The sequence below is a fragment of the Oncorhynchus mykiss genome, chromosome 25 (assembly GCF_057628025.1).
Source record: "Oncorhynchus mykiss isolate SJ-2025 chromosome 25, ASM5762802v1, whole genome shotgun sequence".
In the NCBI taxonomy this organism is placed as follows: Eukaryota; Metazoa; Chordata; class Actinopteri; order Salmoniformes; family Salmonidae; genus Oncorhynchus; species Oncorhynchus mykiss.
In genome coordinates this window covers 75035437-75059668 of record NC_143046.1, presented here as the reverse complement: position 1 = coordinate 75059668, position 24232 = coordinate 75035437, and the positions used below count along the sequence as shown (strand labels likewise).

At 43.6% G+C, this 24232-nt stretch overlaps 1 protein-coding gene across 4 annotated transcripts in view; it reads left to right on the top strand.

Annotated features, from left to right (window-relative positions):
• Positions 1-24204, top strand: part of daam1a (dishevelled associated activator of morphogenesis 1a) — a 72240-nt gene extending 48036 nt beyond the window's left edge. For 2 of the 4 annotated variants that reach the window (XM_036962823.2, XM_036962822.2), the window contains exons 14-26: positions 596-895; positions 1339-1446; positions 2373-2396; positions 3851-3948; positions 8010-8094; positions 10015-10121; positions 14687-14775; positions 15367-15535; positions 16453-16560; positions 17365-17425; positions 17669-17800; positions 18645-18815; positions 19070-24204. In XM_036962823.2, coding sequence (XP_036818718.1) covers positions 596-895; positions 1339-1446; positions 2373-2396; positions 3851-3948; positions 8010-8094; positions 10015-10121; positions 14687-14775; positions 15367-15535; positions 16453-16560; positions 17365-17425; positions 17669-17800; positions 18645-18815; positions 19070-19276 — 1659 coding nt within the window. In that variant the 3' untranslated portion in view covers positions 19277-24204. The remainder of the gene's footprint in view (positions 1-595; positions 896-1338; positions 1447-2372; positions 2397-3850; positions 3949-8009; positions 8095-10014; positions 10122-14686; positions 14776-15366; positions 15536-16452; positions 16561-17364; positions 17426-17668; positions 17801-18644; positions 18816-19069) is intronic. The other 2 variants (XM_090221065.1, XM_090221064.1) reach the window with 1 other exon arrangement.
• Positions 24205-24232: the final 28 nt, after the last annotated feature.

The following is a 24232-nucleotide window of genomic DNA, read 5'->3' as shown; positions in this document are numbered from 1 at the left end:
TGGCTATACAGCACAACAGATTTGGGACCAGGCTAATGTCTTCCTTCGGATTTATTTGACAATTTAAAAACTCAAATACAACCACAAATGTGGATACAATGCAACAAAAACCTTTGAGGAGAAAACGTTAAAAACATATTTGTATTGTGGTTCTCTTCAAACATCAAACAAACACATTCACAGCTAAAAGCTGAATTGATGTAAACAACACATGGCCTAAATAATTGAACTGTGCAAAGACCAAAATAATAACACATTTTGAATAGTCCTCCAGATGACAGTGGTTGCTGTCCTTGGTAAATAGCTTGCAAAACTAGCTAGCCAGCGTCCTTCACTGTCCAAACCGCATGGTTTTCCCCTGAGCTCAGTTCAGTTTAGGAGTGGATACACAGGATGTTTGGTTAGAGCACAGTTAGACATGAACATCCACACAACAACATTGCCTTGTGATGTTCTTCCAAGTCAATATATGTTGATTGGAACAGTTGTAGTTAAGAACAGAGAGTTTCTAGGTTTCCATGACGTAACATAGAAAATATTGCAGTACATCCAGTGCTAATCGATTGTACATCCCAATGTCTCCCATCATTTTCAGAGGCCAAATCCAAGTGTTCTTGGTGGTCATCCATTCATACCTGGGGCCCCTGGAGGTCCCACAGCACCCCCTCCCATGCAGGCTGGCACGATCCCAGCCCCTCTACCACTCACTCAGGGCATGCCTCCACCACCACCCCCTCCACCCCCTCCACCCGGTGGACCCCCACCTCCTCCGGGCATGGCTCCCTTCGGTCTCCCTCCTCCACCTGGAGGTCCAATGGGACCTGGTCTGAAGAAGAAGAATATCCCCCAGCCTTCCAACCCACTCAAGTCATTCAACTGGGCTAAGCTGGCTGAGGTCAGTGAGTGCTGCTTACTCAGGTACCCTATTCCCTATAAAGTGCACTACTTTTGACCAGAGCCCTATGGACACTGGTCAAAATGAATGCACTTAATAGGGAATAGGGTGCCATTTGGGACATTGCCTGTAAATGAGGTGTTTTGTGTGTCTCTGTCTATAACAGAGAGAGTGATTGTTGTGCTGCTAAGGCAGACAGAAACTAGTGTTTTTGTAGCTACACCTCAGAGTGGCCAGGGGGAATGAAGAATAAGGATGGCCCAATGCTTTATCTCTTGCATTGTTTGCTCAATGGCATGAAATCAATATAGCAAACAAGCCCTGGGTGTGTTTTTATGTTGTTGTTGTAACCTCTAAAGTTTCAGGGGTGTATGGCCTGTGTTCTAGTTGAATAAGCTTTTACAGTCTTAGTTATGGATGGGGGCTGTTTTGTTTTGTTGCAGAATAAGCTGGAGGGCACTGTGTGGACGGACGTCGATGACATCAATGTTTTCAAAATCCTGGACCTTGAGGACATCGAGAAGACCTTCTCTGCATACCAGAGACAGCAGGTACAGTTTAACACCTAAATACCAAAGTATTACTGTAGGGAAATGGCATTTCAGTACATAGCAATTCACCCTTAAGGACAGGACACAAGACCCCAAATCACTTCTAAACAATTTGCATATAACTATTCTGAGGGTTTCCAAGGCCACCGACCATGCTGTTCCAACAAACACTGCTTGCTAGTGATAAACACATGCATGCCATTGCACTCCATAACTGAATGCTTCCAGCAGCACTTCTCAACACTTTGTCTGGAACTGGCTCAGAAGGATATCAGGCCATTACAGTGCTTTTTTTTATAGCCTGGTCTCAGATCGGTTTATGCTGTCTTGCCAACTCCTAGGATGACAATGACCACAAGGATTGGCAAGACAGCACAAACAGATCTGGGACCAGGCTATTCTTTTTAGGTCTGTTCAAATTAGTCATCTACCTTGTGAGTGTTACAGAGAACCAGACAGAACAGGAATGTTTACAACAGGAAGTAGCCTTGCTGATAACGTGGTCCTTGGAAAGTTTACTAGTGCTGCATGAGAAGTGTGGCATATTTCACTTAGCCTCCATATGTCCTCATTGTCTACAGTGTTCAATTGAAATCCTCCAGATAGCTTTTCCCATAACCAACCTAATAAGACTGTGATTATAAAGGTTAGACTAGGGCCCTATTTCCATTACTAACTGCCCTTAATGGGACAAATAAAGTTGCATGGAATTCCTTTTGTCGTATAAGGACTTTATGAGTTTTAAGCCATGCTGTTCATGATGTGTCTGAACACAGTTATTTGCATCTCTGACTCACTCTGCTACTCAGGATTCTGCTTGAGCTGGCCCTTTTTTCTGTAATTCACCATACATAGCCTACTGCATCTTGTAATTAATAATAATGAATGCTGCATCTTCCTTGCTTCCTGCCCACCCACCTGTTTAGGACTTCTTAACATTGAACAATAAGGTGAGTGACCTCTGACCTCTCAATGTGACCTTTTCCCTGCTCTGCGACGTGTCTGACTTAATGCTCGTTACTGTCCTTCATCGTACGCTGCTCTCTCTCTCGCTCTCTCTCTCACTCGACTTTGTTCTCTTTATGTCTGCATGGGGATTGGTGGGCGTGTGTGTGTGTGTGTGTGTGTGTGTGTGTGTGTGTGTGTGTCTGTGTCCGTAGGTGAAATACTTGTGAAAGCCATGTCTTCCTGTAGCCTCTGTGTTTCTGTGGATTCATTCTTTCAGTCAAGTCTTTTTAGAATATACTTCGTAACACACCACCACGTTGTTTGAATGAACTATTTCAGTTTTATTGGTTACCATTTCAAGATGTTTCTGTGCATAATTAGCCAAATTGGTTTTGTGGCACGCAGTCAATTCTGCAAGCAGCTGGAGTCTTGCAACTATAAAAAGTGCCAGATATCCGTTTTCCAAAACCAAATCTCTCCTGTATTCTTTGAGTGAAGCCCCCCCCCCAAGTAAAAACAAGCACTTATTCTCCAAACATACCATTTCACACAGCCTGTTTCCCAGCTGTCCTCCATTTGGCAGTTTCATATACTGACCCAGTCAGAGGAACAATTTTCTGTTTTATGTTCATACTGTGTGTCTCCTGTGCATCCTGGGCTTTTGTTAAGGTTGATGGTGCATGCATATGGGTATTGTGTCAAGTATTGTTGTGTGTGTGTGTGTCACTATCTGGTGTCTATTTGCCTGTTGCTGACCGGTTACTATACCATCGTTTTTTATGAAGATAATATGAGACAGCAGGTGGGGAAATGGAAGAAGCCTTAATAAAAATACTTGTTCCTATTGCCGTTGTTCAACAGCTAAAATGAATGCAGGTGTGAGTCAGCCACAGCCCTCCACCAAACAGCCTTGGGGCACTGTTATTCATGGACTGTATTCATTAGGAACAAAATTAAAACTTACTGAAACAGGGAGGGATTACATGGACTTGTATCATAAAAAAACGCTCATTTTTGTTTTCCGTTGCAAAACATTTTGCTGAGTGTGCCCTAATGAATACAACCCTGGTGTACTGGGTGTGGCTCTTTCTCCCAGAGAGAGTATTATTAAGGTCATGTAGTCACAAGCTTTTGCTGCGTTCAGCAAATACTGCATCCAAAAGTGCTTAAGTGTGATGAATGATATACAATTGTGTGTTTATTAAACAGTAACGCAGTCTGTCTGTAACGCAACTCTGTCTCTGTTAGTGTGTCATTTAAGGTCATATACAGTAGTGCAACAAGACATTGTTGTGTTCTGCATGCTAGGCTTCATCCAAAAGTGCCTAAGTATGATAAATGATATAATACTGTGTTTATATGAACACAACGTGAAGTTCAGCTGTTGGATGTTATCCAGTGTATTACTGTTCATGTTCCAACTCTTCCCCCTCCCTCCCAAATGTTCTCTGTCCAGAAAGAGTCTGAAGATGACACGGTGACCTCCAAGAAGGTCAAGGAGCTGTCAGTCATCGATGGTCGCAGAGCCCAGAACTGTAACATCCTCCTCTCTCGGTTAGTAATTGACAGTTTCTACCCCATGACATCATAGCAGAAGTATGTCCTACTTATATTAGTGGACATCACTTATTGTGATTGTATCCATCTAATGAGTGCTTTAAATGGCTCTCTCCACACACATGCATGTATGCACACACACACACACACACACACACACACACACACACACACACACACACACACACACACACACACACACACACACACACACACACACACACACACACACACACACACACACACACCTCTGTTACTGTACACAGCCAAGTTACATTAAATGCAGATTTACTCTACCATTTGGGCAATTCTGTATTTACATCAACTTCGACTCGAGTTGAGGGAAACTGTTTCATAATTGACGATGTGTTTAAGCATCAAGTGCAGCCAAGAATAATATATGTATTTTTGTAATGGAATGATGTTGGTCAGGAACTACAGTACCAGTCAAAAGTTTGGACACACCTACTCATTCAAGGGTTTTTCTTTATTTTCAAAAATATTTACATTGTAGAATAATAGTGAAGACAACAAAACTATGAAATAACACATATGGAATCATGTAGTAACCAAAAAAGTGTTAAACAAATCAAATATATTTTATATTTCAGATTCTTCAAATTAGCCACCATTTGCCTTGACAGCTTTGCACACTCTTGGCATTCTTTCAATCAGCTTCACATGGAAGCTGAGCACTTGTTGGCTGCTTTTCCTTCACTCTGCAGTCCAACTCATCCCAAACCATCACAATTGGGTTGAGGTCGGGTGATTGTGGAGGCCAGGTCATCTGATGCAGCATTCCATCACTTCAAATAGCCCTTACACAGCTTGGAGGTGTGTTTTAGGTCATTGTCTTGTTGAAAAACAAATGATATTCCCACTAAGTGTAAACCAGATGGGATGGCGCATCGCTGCAGAATGCTGTGGTAGCCATGCTGGTTAAGTGTACCTTTAATTAAATAAATCACCGACAGTGTCATCAGCAAAGCACCCCCACACCGTCGCACTTCCTCCTCCATGTTTCATGGTGCGAACCACACATCCGGAGATCATTTGCTCACCTACTCTCCGTCTCACAAAGACACTGCAGTTGGAACCAAAAATAGCAAATTTGGACCAAAGGACATCTTTCCACCGGTCTAATGTCCATTGCTCATGTTTCTTGGCCCAAGCGAGTCTCTTATTTGAGCTGCAATTTCTGAGGCTGGTAACTCTACTGAACTTATCCTCTGCAGCAGAGTTAACTCTGAGTCTTCCTGTCTTGTGGTGGTCCTCATGAGAGCCAGTTTCATCATAGCGCTGATGGTTTTTGCAACTACACTTGAAGAAACTTTCAAAGTTCTTGAAATTTTCCTGATTGACTGACCATGTCTTAAAGTAATGACAGACTGTCGTTTCTCTTTGCTTATTTGAGCTGTTCTTGCCGTAATATGGACTTGGTCTTTTACCAAATAGGGCTATCTTCTGTATACCAACCCTACCTTGTCACAACACAACTCAAACGCATTAAAAAGGATAGAAATTCCACAAATGGAACTGTTAACAAGGCACACCTGTACATTGAAATTAATTCCAGATGACTACCTCATGAAGTTGGTTGAGAGAATGCCAAGAGTGTGTGGTGAGAGAATGCCAAGAGTGTGCAAAGCTGTCATCAAGGCAAAGGGTGGCTACTTTGGAGAATCTCAAATCTAAAATAGTTTGATTTGTTTAACACTTTTTGGTTACTACATGATTGCACATGTGTTATTTCATAGTGTTAATATCTATTATACAATGCAGAAAATAGTTAAAATAAAGAAAAGCTCTGGAATGAGTAGGTGTGTCCAAACTTTTGACTAGTACTGTATTTATTTTATTTAACTAGGCAAGTCAGTTAAGAACAAATTCTTATTTTCAATGACGGCCTAGGAACAGTGGGTTAACTGCCTGTTCAGGGGTAGAACGACCTTGTCAGCTCGGGGGTTTGAACTTGCAACCTTCCGGTTACTAGTCCAACACTCTAACCACTAGGCTGCTGCACCTGTTTCATTACTGTCCTCCCTGGTCTCCATGGCAGCTACCACAAACAAAGAGGCCTTTTCTACTAAGTTAATTTCATGTTGCTATCATTCTCAATTTAACAACTGTGAATGAACTTTGAAGTTTAAGGGATTCAGCTATTTCTATTTCTTCCTGTCTCATTCACTTTTTGTGGTTACAAGTGGTGGTTCATTCCTGTTGCCAGCTTGCAGAACTGAAAATATTGTCTTTCTGCAAAGTGGCATAAATGATGCATTTAACGTGCCTTTTCACTCTTAGCCAACACATTGAATAAGGGATATATGTATTTAATAATATTGACATGACTGAACCTTAATTGCTCTGTCATTCGTGTGTGTCTAAATCATGTATGCTGACTGTGAGACATCCAAAGTCCTGTCAGAAAGCCCCGTGGTTGTGGTGGTAGGCCAGGGCTTCAGGCCTAGCTCCTTTAGAGCCTGGTGTGTGTGTCTGTTTGTGTGTGTGTGTGGAGAGCTACCCTGTGTTTCTGCCCAAGCCTTTTAGAACTGTGTGTTCATTGGTTTCCTGGCACATTATGATTGTGTTGTTGTGCCAGTGGTGCCTCAGTGTTCAGGCTGTCTGCCACCTGCTATCTCTGGCTGGCTGGGGGCTAGTAACTGGGACTTAAAACACCTGCTATCTCTGGCTGGCTGGGGGCTAGTAGCTGGGACTTAAAACACCTGCTATCTCTGGCTAGCTGGGGGCTAGTAGCTGGGACTTAAAACACCTGCTATCTCTGGCTGGCTGGGGGCTAGTAGCTGGGACTTAAAACACCTGCTATCTCTGGCTGGCTGGGGGCTTGTAGCTGGGACTTAAAACACTTGCTATCTCTGGCTGGCTGGGGGCTAGTAGCTGGGACTTAAAACACCTGCTATCTCTGGCTGGCTGGGGGCTAGTAGCTGGGACTTAAAACACCTGCTATCTCTGGCTGGCTGGGGGCTAGTAGCTGGGACTTAAAACACCTGCTATCTCTGGCTGGCTGGGGGCTAGTAGCTGGGACTTCCAGTTGAAGTCGGAAGTTTACATACACTTAGGTTGGAGTCATTAAAACTCATTTTTCAACCACTCCACAAATTTCTTGTTAACAAACTACAGTTTTGGCAAGTCGGTTAGGACATCTACTTTGTGCATGACACAATACATTTTCCAACAATTGTTTACAGACAGATTATTTCACTTATAATTCACTGTATTACAATTCCAGTGGGTCAGAAGTTTACATACACTGAGTTGACTGTGCCTTTAAACAGCTTGGAAAATTCCAGAAAATGAAGTCATGGCTTTAGAAGCTTCTGGTAGGCAAATTTTTAATTATTTTAGTCAATTGGAGGTATACCTGTGGATGTATTTCAAGGCCTATCTTCAAACTCAGTTGCTCTTTGCTTGACGTCATGGGAAAATCAAAAGAAATCAACCAAGACCTCAGAAAACAAATTGTAGTCTGGTTCATCCTTGGGAGCAACACTACCAAATACTAATTTAGTGTATGTAAACTTCTGACCCACTGGGAATGTGATGAAATAAATAAAAGCTGAAATAAATAATTCTCTCTACTATTATTCTGACATTTCACATTCTTAAAATAAAGTGGTGATCCTAACTGAACTAAGACAGGGATTTTTATTTGGATTAAATGTCAGGAATTGTGAAAAACTGAGATTTAAATGTATTTGGCTAAAATGTATGTAAACTTCAGACTTCAACAGTAAAACACTAACTCTTTGTTTCTGCAACTGCAACAAGTTTGGGGCAGGTTCGTTAGCTTGTGACTCTCTCTTTATGACTGATACTCATAGTGCTTTTCAAAATGGATACTACAACTGTAAATTGACTTACTGATTTTTGTGTGAGGCGATACAAATGAACAGGACATAACATGGATTACATTACTGTTAAACTGTTAACACATCAATAACAAGACATTAACTGGTAAAACTGATGTCCTCTCCTATTGACCATTTTACATGTAATGTACAGTAGTCCTCTGTGGTAATGATAATGCTGTTGTGTTGCAGGCTGAAGCTGACCAATGAGGAGATCAAGAGGGCCATCCTGACTATGGACGAACACGAGGATCTGCCCAAGGACATGCTGGAGCAGGTGGGCCCCCCTCTCACTCTCTGATACAGCATGTAGCCCCCCTCTCACTCTCTGATACAGCATGTAGCCCCCCTCTCACTCTCTGATATAGCATGTAGCCCCCCTCTCACTCTCTGATATAGCATGTAGCCCCCCTCTCACTCTCTGATACAGCATGTAGCCCCCCTCTCACTCTCTGATATAGCATGTAGCTCTCCTCTCACTCTGATACAGCATGTAGCCCCGCTCTCACTCTCTGATACAGCATGTAGCCCTCCTCTCACTCTCTGATACAGCATGTAGCCCCCCTCTCACTCTCTGATACAGCATGTAGCCCTCCTCTCACTCTCTGATACAGCATGTAGCCCCCCTCTCACTCTCTGATATAGCATGTAGCCCCCCTCTCACTCTCTGATACAGCATGTAGCCCCCCTCTCACTCTCTGATACAGATTGTAGCCCCCCTCTCACTCTCTGATACAGCATGTAGCCCCCCTCTCACTCTCTGATACAACATGTAGCCCCCCTCTCACTCTCTGATACAGCATGCAGCCCTCCTCTCACTCTCTGATACAGCATGTAGCCCCCCTCTCACTCTCTGATATAGCATGTAGCCCCCCTCTCACTCTCTGATACAGCATGTAGCCCCCTCTCACTCTCTGATACAGCATGTAGCCCTCCTCTCACTCTCTGATACGCAAGTAGGTCTCCCCTCCCCCTTCTCTCTCTCTCTCTCTCTCTCTCTCTCTCTCTCTTTCACTCTCTCTGCTACAGCATGTAGCCCTCTCTCTCTCTCTCTCTCTCTCTCTCTCACGCCTCACTCATACAGCATGGAGACCTTCTCTCTATTGTAGCGGCTGAATGGCTTAATGCCGTATTGCAGGTCCCAATTCCCATCATATCCATCCCCCTAACCCTTCGATATTCACAGATCTGAAGGGTCTGGATAGGTGTAAGGAGTGGTGTGGTGGAGCTTCCACCATATTGCTGCCACCTTACAGATCTGTTAGACTCTGATGACAGGCTTTACCAAGATCAGATCAGTGTTGATAACTTATTGCCTGTGTAAAAATATCTTTTTTAGGGAGCCCTTTTCTGTTTCTATTCTGATTGAAGTACAACACACAGGCCAAATGTATCACCATATTGCAGAGAATTCTGTAAGCCAATGATTGCTTTGATGATGACTAACTGATGACATGTAATCGTAAAACTCCTCGTCCCCTTTTAACCTGCCCTCAAAACCACTGAGCCTTCATGTTCTTTATCGCCCCATAACTATGACGATGACTAGGTGAAAAAGTATAGTATTTTCAAATAGATGTGAGTAATTGAAGGCTAATCGAGTTTTATAAGACTTTTCATTGCTATTGCTTTAATCTAGAGCCCTAATTAAAGAAAGTCTGCAGTGTTCATAGGGAGTGCGCTAGTGACGGAATGGAGCATTTGTAGTGGTGGGGCCCGGCCCGGCCGGCCTGGATGGCGGAGGTTATTTAGCAAGGTTTTAAAGCATCTGAATGCTGTTAGTGGGAATACTGCCTGACTGCCATGTCTGTTCTGAGTTCTGAAGAAAAATGTGTCCAGCTGCCAACCTAATCCATCTGTTCAATGGAACATGATCAAAGTTCTACGAGTTCTAGGTCTGAGTCATTTAAACATAATTCACATTCAGAGCACAGAGGCCATTTATTTCCAGCAGAAGATTACCACATCTCAGTGATAACTCTGCATGTCTTTTCAATGATAATAATTCATAATTGATTTGATTTCTATATCACTTTTGCAGATTGTCAAAGCTCTTTAGTTAGTAAGGGGTGAAACTCCCCATACCTGACATTTTGCGCCAGAAAGCTCATCACACATCAGCTATCACAGTGGAGAGAAGGGTATTAGTATGTGGCTGTACAAGTTCTCTCTTGATAATTGTCCTGTTCCTGTCCAGCTGCTGAAGTTTGTCCCAGAGAAGAGTGACGTGGATCTCCTGGAGGAGCACAAGCATGAGCTGGACCGCATGGCCAAGGCTGACCGCTTCCTCTACGAGATGAGCAGGTACGTACTTTGGTTCGGTATAATGACTTTTGGTACTGCTACAATGTGTAACACCACATTCCCAATAATAACAATACATTTGACTTGTAATGCGCTTTTCAAAACCCCAAATTGCTAAAACTCCGCAGTGCTAGACACTATCCTCAGCATGTTATTTGCTGGTATACTGTGGAAAATATTCAGCTGCTCTCGGATGACAATGGATGTTGACTTTAAAACTGCTTCTTCATTGTTAACTTGTAGTCTTCATCAGGGCTTTTTCTATAACAACACGTTCTGTGTTAGTCTTGAATCAACGTTGCTGTTAACAGGAATTGACACAGATCATTGCAGTACCACCAGCAGCATATGTAAACAGCATGACACTCAGTGACACGTGCTAGCTGGATGTCAACGTCTTTTAACACAAATCACTTTGGTATATCTACTGTAACTGCTGAGGGACATCACTGCCAGACATGAAGCTGTGACCCAGATCTCCCAGTGAAGGCCATTGGTCCTGACTGTGAGGGCTTGGGGAGAGTAGAACTATTGGTATTGTTCTTTAGTGAATAAAATATACAGCAATTCCCTGCATTTTGCCCTGTGTAGGTCAAACAAATGTATTACCTTTTGGAGTGCTGTCCATGTAATTCATTATGGACTATAAATACGAGAATTCATCCCCAAACTAGTTTTAGAAGTATAATATGTGAGTGAGCAAATAGATTATTATTTCTTTAGATTATTCTTTACCATGAGTCATGCTTTCTGAGCTGAGGGGGAGCCTGTGGCTGAGGGGTAGAGGAGCCTGTGGCTGAGGGGTAGGGGAGCCTGTGGCTGAGGGGTAGGGGAGCCTGTGGCTGAGTGGTAGGGGAGCCTGTGGCTGAGGGGTAGAGGAGCCTGTGGCTGAGGGGTAGAGGAGCCTGTGGCTGAGGGGTAGAGGAGCCTGTGGCTGAGGGGTAGGGGAGCCTGTGGCTGAGGGGTAGGGGAGCCTGTGGCTGAGAGGTAGGGGAGCCTGTGGCTGAGGGGTAGGGGAGCCTGTGGCTGAGGAGTAGGGGAGCCTGTGGCTGAGGGGTAGGGGAGGCTGTGGCTGAGGGGTAGAGGAGGCTGTGGCTGAGGGGTAGGGGAGCCTGTGGCTGAGGGGTAGGGGAGCCTGTGGCTGAGGAGTAGGGGAGCCTGTGGCTGAGGGGTAGGGGAGCCTGTGGCTGAGGGGTAGAGGAGCCTGTGGCTGAGGGGTAGGGGAGGCTGTGGCTGAGGGGTAGGGGAGGCTGTGGCTGAGGGGTAGGGGAGGCTGTGCCTGAGGGGGAGGCTGTGGCTGAGGGGGAGGCCGTGGCTGAGTGGGAGGCTGTGGTTGAGACTGTGGTTGAGGGGGAGGCTGGTGCAAAGGTGGCGGCAAGCAGCTGAACTCTCCATGTAACTGTTGTTAATGAGTGAATATGAAACCTCCCTGGGGAGACATCCTCGGCTAGGGCAGGAAAATAAACCCCAGGGCTAGGGCTCTCTGCAGTCCTTTAATGGGCATTCCTCTACTGCGTTACAAATGAAGGTTGGATTACTAGATTATAGGAAAGGAAACGTATGACCAGGTGCCATTGTGAGTGTAGTACCAGCACCATTTTTCCCATGATGTATCAAGCCATTTACTATGGGAATAGAGACTTCCTTACAGGATCTGGAGTCGTTTCTCCTTTTGTGTTTTGCCTTCCTGAAAACATTGAAGCTGTGGTAACAGAGTTTGGGCAGGGAGCAGGAATGGAGCTTCTTTATTCAATGTGTTTTTCATGTTGAATATTTAATCCAGTAAGATAATTTGTGAAAGATGTATGTAAACTCCGCAAAAAAATAAACGTCCTGTCACTGTCAACTGTGTTTATTTTCAGAAAACTTAACATGTGTAAATATTTGTATGAACATAACAAGATTCAACAACTGAGACATAAACTGAACAAGTTCCACAGACATGACTAACAGAAATAGAATAATATGTCCCTGAACAAAGGGGGGGGTCAAAAGTAACAGTCAGTATCTGGTGTGGCCACCAGCTGCATTAAGTACTGCAGTGCATCTCCTCCTCATGTACTGCACCAGATTGGCCAGTTCTTGCTGTGAGATGTTGCCCCACACTTCCGCCGAGGCACCTGCAAGTTCCCGGACATTTCGGGGGGGAATGGCCATAGCCCTCACTCTCCGATCCAACAGGTCCCAGACGTGCTCAATGGGATTGAGATCCAGGCTCTTCGCTGGCCATGGCAGAATACTGACATTCCTGTCTTGCAGGAAATCACGCACAGAACGAGCAGTGTGGCTGGTGGCATGCTGTAGGGCCACGTCAGGATGAGCCTGCAGGAAGGGTACCACATGAGGGAGGAGGATGTATTTCCTGTAACACACAGCGTTGAGATTGCCTGCAATGACAACAAGCTCAGTCTGATGATGCTTTGACACAACGCCCCAGACCATGACGGACCCTCCACCTCCAAATCGATCCCGCTCCAGAGTACAGGCCTCGGTGTAACGATCATTCCTTCGACGATAAAGGGGAATCCGACCATCACCCCTGGTGAGACAAAACCGCGACTCGTCAGTGAAGAGCACTTTTTGCCAGTCCTGTCTGGTCCAGCGACGGTGGGTTTGTGCCCATAGGCGACGTTGTTGCCGGTGATGTCTAGTGAGGACCTGCCTTACAACAGGCCTACAAGCCCTCAGTCCAGCCTCTCTCAGCCTATTGCGGACAGTCTGGGCACTGATGGAGGGATTGTGTGTTCCTGGTGTAACTCAGGCAGTTGTTGCCATCCTGTACCTGTCCCGCAGGTGTGATGTTCGGATGTACCGATCCTGTGAGGTGTTACACTGCGAGGATGATCAGCTGTCCGTCTTGTCTTCCTGTAGCGCTGTCTTAGGCGTCTCACAGTACGGACATTGCAATTTATTGCCCTGGCCACATCTGCAGTCCTCATGCCTCCTTGCAGCATGTCTAAGGCCCGTACACGCAGATGAACAGGGACCCTGGGAATCTTTCTTTTGGTGTGTGTTTTTCAGAGTCAGTAGAGTCAGTGTCTTAATGACCGTTCCACAGGTGCGTGTTCATTAATTGTTTATGGTTGAACAAGCATGGGAAACAGTGTTTAAAACCTTTACAATGAAGATCTGTGAAGTTATTTAGATTTTTACGAATTTTCTTTGAAAGACAGGGTCCTGAAAAAGGGACGTTTCCTTTTTTGCAGATTTTTTTGTTGTTGTCTGGTCACAAAACCTCTGTGTTGTTCAAATGTCTGAACAAAACCACAAAACAAGTGTATTTCTATTCAAAGTTCATAGCCTTCATTCAGGAAAGGCCATATCAAATAGACAGGTGGGACTTTGGAGGAAGAAAATTATTCCTCAAAAAGAAAGGAGGACCAAGGCACATATAATTAATTAAAATGCCTTTATTAGTATGGCATGTTCAATAGAAACAATGTTTTTTTTAAACTGACGCGTTTCGGCTGCATGGCCTTCGTCAGGGAGCACAAAAAAAGAGGAATAGAAGGTCCTCTTTTAAACAGCTTTTCAATTAGCCCTAATTGGAAGAGGGAGTGGTTACACAATTGATTAGACACACCTAGTAAGCAATACTATACACATTAAAAAGTGAAATACTGTCGCTATGTTATCATAAAAATACAACTCCAAGCTAGAAGTATCAGAAGATTAAAGGCAGTTCTAACCTTAAATATCACTGGGAGAAGTATCAGGAGATGAAAGGTAGTTCTAACCTTAAATATAACTGGGAGAAGTATCAGAAGATTAAAGGTAGTTCTAACCTTAAATATAACTGGGAGAAGTATCAGAAGATTAAAGGTAGTTCTAACCTTAAATATAACTGGGAGAAGTGTCAAGAATAAGAAAGCAATATTTTCCATAGTACACTAGAACAACAAAACATGAACAACAACAGTCTAACCATAGCTGAGGGCAAATTAATGTTGTAACCACTCCCTCTTCCAATTAGGAATTTACAATGAATTACTTTTGAGTATTTAGGACACATCACAGCTGAGACAATGATGGAAATCCTGAGGGACAAGGAGAGTGGCAAAGAGCACCTTCTATCTACCAAAATGTACTATTGTGTACCTTAGTAGCGCTTCCCTTCCTCCTCTTTCTACTAGTGAAGAAAATTATTATTATTATTATACTATATTTAGTCCAACTGTTTATTGAAAACAAATACATTTTCACAGTAAGCACGTGTTGTCTATCAAACACATTGTTACAGTTGTTGGTTATTTTGAATTTGAGTTGTATTAGCATAGGCGTGACATGAATCAAAACACCTTAAAACAAGACATAGAATCAAGAACAATATTTAACTACCTGAAACAAGCGCCCTACGATTTTCCACATGGCAGCTTCTTGTCATTGTTGCTAGCTATCTGACTGTTCAGAATCATAACACACGGCCTTATGCCTCATCGATGCGTGCGCATCATTTCCGTGACGTCATCAGGCAACCCGTCTATTACACAACAGTTTCAGTGAAGGGTAATGTCTATGTAAATTCTGATTGAAACATAATATTTGGACCTCTTTCTACAATACAGAATCAACCACTACCAGCCAAGGCTGCAGTCTCTCTACTTCAAAAAGAAATTTGCTGAAAGAATCGTCGAAGTCAAACCTAAAGTTGAAGGTAGGATTTTCCTACAATGTTCCATGCTCAAATGATCTACCTTTAAAAGAAGTAGTGCACTATATATAGAATAGTGTGCCATTTGGTGGTCCCTGGTCAAAGGTAATGCATTACATAGGAACTAGTGTGCCATTTGGTTGTCCCCGCTCAAAGGTAATGCATTACATAGGAACTAGGGTGCCATTTGGTGGTCCCTGGTCAAAGGTAACGCATTACATAGGAACTAGGGTGCCATTTGGTGGTCCCTGGTCAAAGGTAATGCATTACATAGGAACTAGGGTGCCATTTGGTGGTCTCCGCTCAAAGGTAATGCATTACATAGGAACTAGGGTGCCATTTGGGGGTCCCTGGTCAAAGGTAATGCATTACATAGGAACTAGGGTGCCATTTGGTGGTCCCCGCTCAAAGGTAATGCACTACATAGGAACTAGGGTGCCATTTGGTGGTCTCCGCTCAAAGGTAATGCATTACATAGGAACTAGGGTGCCAATTGGTTGTCTCCGCTCAAAGGTAATGCATTGCATAGGGACTGGGGTGCCATTTAACCAATGTCTTATCCTCTTAACAGTAACATCCTCTTCCTCTCCCTAGCACTGATCAGGGCATCTAAAGAGGTGCTGCAGAGTCGCAACCTCAAGCAGCTTCTGGAGGTAGTTCTGGCTTTTGGTAACTACATGAACAAGGGTCAGAGGGGGAACGCCTATGGCTTCAAAGTGTCCTCACTCAACAAGATTGCTGACACCAAGTCCAGCATTGACAAGTAAGAAATGTTCTGGCTTGAGCATTTATCCTTTATGTATACATGAAAAATACCATTAACATAAAAACATTTTTGTTCATAGACCTGTCCAAATAGCACCGCACTAAGAGCATTGATGTGTGTTGTGTGTGATGATGTGTGCGATATGAATTCTAATGTGTGATATGAATTCTAATGTGTGATATGAATTCTAAAGTGTGATATGAATTCTAATGTGTGATATGAATTCTAATGTGCGATATGAATTCTAATGTGTGATGTGAATTCTAATGTGCGTTGTGAATTCTAATGTGTGATGTGAATTCTAATGTGTGATGTGAATTCTAATGTGTGATGTGAATTCTAATATGCGATGTGAATTCTAATGTGTGATGTGACTTCTAATGTGTGATGTGAATTCTAATGTGTGTTGTGAATTCTAATGTGCGATGTGAATTCTAATGTGTGATGTGAATTCTAATGTGTGATGTGAATTCTAATATGCGATGTGAATTCTAATGTGTGATGTGACTTCTAATGTGTGATGTGAATTCTAATGTGTGTTGTGAATTCTAATGTGCGATGTGAATTCTAATGTGTGATGTGAATTCTAATGTGTGATGTGAATTCTAATATGCGATGTGAATTCTAATGTGTGATGTGAATTCTAATGTGTGATGTGAATTCTGATATGTGATGTGAATTCTAATGTGTGATGTGAATTCTAATGTGTGATGTGAATACTAATGTGTGTTGTGAATTCTAATATGTGATGTGAATTCTAATGTGCGATGTGAATTCTAATGTGTGATGTGAATTCTGATGTGTGATGTGAATTCTAATATGTGATGTTAATTCTAATGTGTGATGTGAATTCTAATGTGTGATGTGAATACTAATGCGTGATATGAATACTAATGTGTGGTATGTGTTTGTAGGAACATCACTCTGCTGCATTACCTGATCACCATCCTGGAGCATAAGTATCCCAAAGTGGCCGTGTTCCAGGAAGAGCTTCAGAGTGTTCCAGAGGCAGCCAAAGTCAAGTACGAGCTGCTGCTAAGGCTGACTGAATCAACAAACACACACACACTCACACACACAGACACACACACACACACACACACACACACACACACACACACACACACACACACACACACACACACACACACACACACACACACACACACACACACACACAGATGCTGTTTCATAAACCTAAGTTGCTCTCATTTATGTGTAACTGTGTGTAATTACCCTTGCAAAAACATTGTAATTCTTGATTTTTCCTCTCTAAGCCAAATTGATGGTGCCTGGCTTTAAGTAGAAAGACCGTATTGCTGTTTGTATTACCTTACATGCTGTGTTTACAGAGAGGGTCAAAGGTCATGTTTATATTGTCTGGATTTTTCAGAGGCACAGGTTGTCGTAATAGCTCATATTTCAGTGATCCTCTTGAAATGTGGAAAGTGTGAACTGTGAACCCTGCAATCCTCAAAATGGCAAGGTGTTTCCTATCGTACCACAACAAAGCAATAGTGTAACAGTCAGCATTAAAACAATTATAATAATTCAGGTCGCAAATAAGATAATCTAAGTTAGAGTTTCTGTTAAACCTAGTGAACCCTGTATCCATGCCTTTCCTGACTGAGAAGGAAGGAAGTTGGGTTTTATCCTCACACATTTCCTGTCTCTAAGTTGTGGCTTGGTTGGAGCACAGCTGGTTTGTAATTGTTTCACGTCAATAAACTCCTCTCTCCACTCCCTCCCTTTCCCGTCCCCTTTCCTCCTCTCCTCTCATCTTTCTTCACTCCCTTTCCTTCCCTTTCCTCTACCCTTATCCACAGTATGACAGAGCTGGAGAAAGACATCAACAACTTGCGTTCTGGACTGAAGAGTGTGGAAATGGTGAGTGGCCATTTCTATTGGTTTACCCTTAATGGAGCCACACATGGTATCAGAGGCAGTATAGTTGGGCTTACACTCCTCTACCTCCTGTTCATGAGTCTCAATAAGTTTCCACTGACAGAACTCCAAAGATTAGGGCCTGGAGTTTTGCCTTGTCATGTCATATCATATCGTACTCTTGTGTTGTGGGTTGTCTGATGACAGTCATATAATTATCCTGTAATGCTGTTCCCTACTGTATAGGAGCTGGAGTTTCAGAGAGGTCTTCCTCAGGTTTCGGGGGATAAGTTTGTGTCTGTGGTGAGCCAGTTCATCACCGTGGCCAGCTTCAGCTTCTCAGACGTGGAGGATTCTCTGACCGAGGCCAAGGAGCTGGTGAGAACCGGCGGGGGCCAGGGTCTGGGGACCACATTGTCCATCTGCTCCCTCCTCCTCATGCTTCTTCTCTCCACTCCGCTTTAAAGACTTTATAAGGGCAGAGCAAATGGCAAATCCTGTAACTTTATACTTGGCCACAACCAAGTAGGTAGCACACATTAAGTGTTCTTTCTGCAGCTTTGAAGTCACCTTTTCAAACAACCAATATACTTGGAAATAGTATGCCTTGTGTTTCACTGTATTTCAATGTGGAGGATATTGTAACTCACGTCTGTTCAAGGGTTACAGTCTACCTGCATAGACATTGGAACCTCTGAATATAAGCAGTTAATTTTTAACTGAGATGGGTCAAGGCTATCAGTTTCAAAGCCATGGTTTTCCCCCTGGGTCTCCCCTTCATGAAGTGCCATGTGGAATGTATTTGATACATGCGCAGTGGATGAGGGTTATTTATGTGTCAAGTTCAACTTTACAATGGCAGGGAGGAGGAAACCACCTGTTGGGAGCAGACCTGGGTTCAAATAATATTTGAAATATTTTAATTACAGAATGTTTGCCCTACCCTGCCTGGAGTGCCAGGTGGGCAGAGTTGGCACTTTTACGACTATTCTGTTGGTTCCAATGTACCAGACAAGCACATTCAAGCCCAGATAAAGTATTAGTTATGATTTAAAATAGTATTTGAACCCAGATATGGTGGCATACCCACGTCTCACACATTCATCCCCAGTGTAACTGAAAGAAATCACCTGTGACACATTGATTGCATTTTATTACATCTAGAGGAAAAGCTGTTTGAACATCTTAAAGTATTTGATGTCTAATGTTGTTTTCTCTCCAGTTTCTGAAGGCAGTGCAACATTTTGGTGAGGATGCAACCCGTATGCAGCCTGACGAGTTCTTCGGAATCTTCGACCAATTCCTGCAGGCGTTCGCAGAGGCCAAGCAGGAGAATGAGAACATGCGCAGACGCAAGGAGGAAGAGGAGCGACGGGCCCGCATGGAAGCACAGGTTAGATTAAGATTGTCTATCACCGACCAAAACACTAGAGATAGTCACCTATGGTCACCTTTTAACCACCTAGTCATTATGCAACATATATTACAAATGGGTATCAAACCAGAGTTTTTTTTAACTCTTGACCAACACACACTCAAATGCATGTGCTGTACTGTTCATTTACTCAATACACCAAATACATCCGTCACACACTATATTCTACTGTAGGTGTGTGTCATATAGTCAATCCTGTTTTGTCTCCTCAGCTGAAGGAGCAGAGGGAGAAGGAGCGCAAGTCCAGGAAGGCTAAGGAGAACTGTGAGGAGGACGGTGAGTTCGACGACCTTGTTTCAGCCCTGCGCTCTGGGGAGGTGTTCGATAAGGACCTGTCCAAGATGAAACGCAACCGCAAGCGCGTCAACTCATCAGCTGAGACCAGCAGGGAGCGGCCAGTCACCAAACTGAACCTCTAAAACAACTGATGACGGATCCTTTGTCCTCCTAGAGCTAGGCTATGCTGCCCTCTGGTGGCTTGGAATGGGCCTAGCGCCCCTTCATTTTGGAGTGGACAGAACTCACTACTAAAACAGAACTGAAATGAGCATGAAAAGTGGTGGACAGACCTCTACTCACTCTTCTGCTACTCAAGCAACAATAACCCAGAGTTTGTGTCTGTCTGGAAACAGACATTACCTCCTAATGAAAACCATGAACTATGGATCAGGAGTGACTCTCTAAGCTATTTGTGTTAACCTACATTTTTTAAATGCTGTGGTCTGAATGACAGTTTTACTCATGTCGTGAATGGGGCACTTTAATAGCATAGGGCTGGTGCCCTAGAGTAGGACCCTCTTCTTGACCCTCCCTGTCTGCAAAGATAACCAGGAAGTGGAATGGAAAGCCTGGGATAACACACACACACACGCAGTGACCCTGGCGGAGACACTTTTCCTGTTTTAATCGGGAGAATGTACTAGCCTTTGTGTAAAATCTTTCCTGCTATTGTGTTCAGTCAGACTCCCTTAAGGGTATAGTAAAAGATGTCAACCCCATGCATAGAAACAGTGTCTGTTGAAGCACAATCCAGTATGTATGAGTGATAATGTTTTTTAGCTGAGCACAAAAGCATAACAACAAGATACACATTTTGATACTGTTTTTTTTATCACAATTTTACAAAGACCTGATTTAGATATATTAAATACCAAATCACAGATGCAATATTGCCATTTTATTAGAGCCCTAACTTTCACCTTTAGAAAATAATCTATTAAAACAGCAACAAAAGATGGGTCGAAAAAATAATGTATATTTTACTGTATATACAGTATTGTAAAAGAGTATAGGACCTAGTTTGAAGTTTTGAACGGATATTGTCTCCCATTTGATTTAAAGTGTTACCAAAAATGATTGCTCTACTTCTGGCCATCCTCCACAAACAGTGAGGATATCAGTCTGGAAATTATGCATCCTATACATTTTTTATTTGTGTTCAATACTGTCATATATGTGTATATATTATGTATTGTGCCAATTCCCGTGTCACCTTCTCACTATGTTATGTACAGCAGAAACCTTTCAGTTATTTAGTCAGATCCAATTAGTAAAACCCTTCTAAAACCTTTGGTCATATTTGTGTGATAGCATTTCTGATGGAGGTATGTGGGTTCTTTCAATACAGCTTTTTTATTATTTAAACAACTTTCTATTTCGAAACGGACTAAAGTAATAAACCTGGATGTCAATTATCTGTTGAATCTTTGTTATGTTTGCAAGCCAGTAAACCAGTAATTCCTCTCGGACTGTCTTCAATAAGTAGCTGTTGGTAATATCTTCCTAGGGCAATTGAATTGAAGTGCTGTCTTTTACCAAGTTGACCTTTTACCTTATTCATTGTCTGTCTGATTGCTTTGTTCCCCATTGTGGACTTGGAATAGTTTCAGGCCAATTTGTGTAAAAACCCTTGGTAACAGTTGGGTGTTTTAAGAGGGAGTGGCCTTACTTGTCTTCCCTGACTATTTAAGGAGTATTACTTGGCCCGAGTCTTAGTGCGCCATCTATAGTTTAGAAGGACATCAGCTACTACAAGAGCAGCAAGTATATTTTTTTATACAATAAGTAGCTTTTGGTATTATCTTGCTAGAGCAATTGAAATTGAAGTGCTGTCTTTTTATCTAGTAGCCTACTTAATCATTGCTGTTTGAACTGTCTTATTTGCTCAGTACTTGTGACTGTTGTTGTGGACTTGGATTAGTTTCAGGGCTATTTGTCTAACAATTTTGCTAATATGTGGGTGTGTTTTATTGCAGGGGGTGTTTTTTTCCCCACCTCTGCCAGGCAATCACTGCTGTTGTCTTTCACCTCTGCTAGGCAATTACTGCTAGTACTTCAGTCTCCCCTGTTTCTTCAGCAGCAGCTGTAAGAGGCAGTATTGTCACCAAACCAGACTGTCTGTTGAGTTGTTTGAGGAAGGCTCCACATCACTCTCTCACTTGAGTATCTTACCTAGTTATTTTCATATCTTATTTGGATCTTTTGTATTTTTGGCAAGTATGTGTGTCCCATTTTCAGTTCGCTCCTCTTCCGGTAGATTTTACATTCGCTGCCCACTCAGTGGCTGTAACACTTCTAAGTTAGTGTACCCTGTGAGCACAACCCATGTGGAATTCTTAGTCTCTGGCAGGGTTTGGTACTTCCGATCTACGGCCAATAAAGCTGAGTTCATCTCACCTTGATGGAGACATGGAATACCCTATAACACTGCTACTGGTCGTGGTGGTGGTAGCACAGGGCTAATCACTTCTCCTAAGTGGAGTTTTTCTTTCCCCCTCTCCCCTGTCTATTGGGTGACTTTAACTTCCTGACGCCTGACTTAAATACATTTCTTTCCTCTTTGTTTCCACTCCTTTTCACCTCACCTTTTCCTAGTCACCTCACACGCACAAGGCAGGTAATCAGCTTGACCTCAACTTCACTAGAGGCTGTACGCCTACTGATCTCTGATCAATACTCTGTTTCCTTTTCTCCTCCAACCCTCAGACCCTACGCAGATGGTCATGCGCCACCACAATCTTTGCTCCCGCTACTCTTCTATCCGTTCTTCCTTCTGCTAAATTCTCCTGACTCTGCCTCTTCGACCCTACTCTCTTCCCTTTCCGCCTCATTTTGACTCCCACTGTCCCCTTTCCTCCTGGCCAGCCCAACCTTCACCTCTTGCTCTGTGGATGAGTCACTCAATGCGCACTAACAAAACAGGGCTGTGGGCAGTTGAGTGGAAATGGAGGAAAATTAAACCTCCGGAGGACCTATCCTCCTCCTTCCACTCCCTTCTATCTACCATCTCCGTCTTTATCTGCTGCTAAAACTGCCTTCTATCACTCTAAATTTGTATCTTCTGCCTCCAACCCTGGGAAACTCTTTTCCACTTTCTCATCTCTCCTTAATCATCCTCCCTCTCTGCAGACATTTGTCAACCGCTTTGAAAAAAAGATTGACTACATCCGCTCCTCATTCACTCAGCCTACTGAGTCCACTAGTTCCACTCCCACAGAACTACCCTACGCCTTGACCTCTTTCTCCCCTATTTCCAGATGAACTCCTGCGACAAGTGATGTCCGGCCACCCAACAACCTGCCCACTTGACCCCATTCACTTCTCCAGACCATCTCTGGAGACCTTCTCACTTCACTCATTAATTAATGCCTGACCACTAGCTGCATCCCCTCTGACTTCAAGATGGCCAGAGACGCTCCCCGCAAGAAACCAACACTCGACAGCCTCTGACGTCAAGCTAGAGAACGGTATCCCTTTTCTTTCCAAAACACTTGAGCACGCTGTCTCTGACCAACTCTCTCGTTATCTCGCATAACAAGCTTCTTGACCCTAACCAGTCAAGCTTCAAGGCAGCTCACTCAACTGAGACCGCTCTCTGCTCTGCCAAAGCTGACTCTTTTCTCATCCTCCTAGATCTAACCATCAGATCCTCCTTTCCACCCTCTCAGGGTTGAGCGTCTCAGGCTCTGCACACTCTTGAATTGCATCCTACCTGGCAGGTCGCACCGACCAGGTGGCGTGGAGAGGATCTGCATCTGCACCACATGCTCTCACTACTGGTGTCCCACAGGGCTTGGATCTAGGTTCACTTTTCTCTTTACACCAAGTCACTCGGCTCTGTCACATGGTCTCTCCTATCGTTTCTTTGCGGGTGGCACTCAGCTACTCTTCCCCCTTCTGACACCCAGGTGGCGACATGCATTTCTCTGTACCTTGCAGACATCTCAGCTTGTATGTCTACTCACCACCTCAAGCTCAACCTCGACATAACAGAGCTGCTATTCTTCCCAGGGAAGGCCTGCCCACTCCAAGACTTCTCCATCACGGTTGACAACTCCACGATGTCCCTTTCCCAGATTGCAAAGAACATTGGTGTGACCCTGGAAAACACCCTGTCATTCTCTGCAAACATCAAAGCAGTGATGGAGGTTCATGCTCTACATCATCCCTAGAGTACGACCTTCACTCACACAGGAAGCGGCGCAGGTCATAATCCAGGCACTTGTCATCTCTAATCTAGACCACTGCAACTCTGTTGGCTGTGCTCACCATTTGTGCCATCAAACCCCTGAAACTTTACAGAAGGCTGCAACCCGCATGGTGTTCAACCTTCACTAGTTTTCTCATGTCACCCCATTCCTCTGCACACGCCACTGGCTTCCATTTGAAGCTTGCATAACCTTCAAGACTCTGTTTTTTCCCTTCGGAGCAGCAAGGGGAAATGCCCCACTTCAGGCTATGCTCAAACCCAACATTCCAACCCAAGCCCTCCGTTCCGCCACCTCTGGTCTCTTGGCCCTCCCACCCCTTAAGCTCTTTGTCCTGGCACCCCAATGGCAGAACAAGCTTCCCCCTAAAGTCAGGACAGCGGAGTCTCTGCCCATCTTTCGAAAACATCTGAAACACTACCTCTTTGAAAAGTATCTTAACATGCTCACAACCCTCCCCCTTTCTTTTTCCCCACTAGCACTGATAAATACTTTGCAGGGAAAATGTACTTGATATGATTGTCTCACCTAGCTATTTTAAGATGAATGCACTAACTGTATGTCACTCTGGATAAGAGTATCTGCTGAATGACTAAAAAGTAATTTAACCCTGTTTTCCAAACTGTGCAACAAAGACAGGTATTCATCTGAGTTATAGTAAGGAGTGGCCAATGCGCCCATGTCTCTATTCTACAGGTTCCATTTACTGTTGGTCTTGTCTGAAAGTGAAGGATTTCTGAAATGTTTTAAAGACATTCTGAGGAAACATCTGCTTCTATGAATTGCAATACTTTGGATACTATTCAGAAAGCATTGTGAATAATGACTTTGTCACTAATAAAACCTCTGGTAACAATTCATCTAGCTGCTGTTTCACCACTCCTGTCC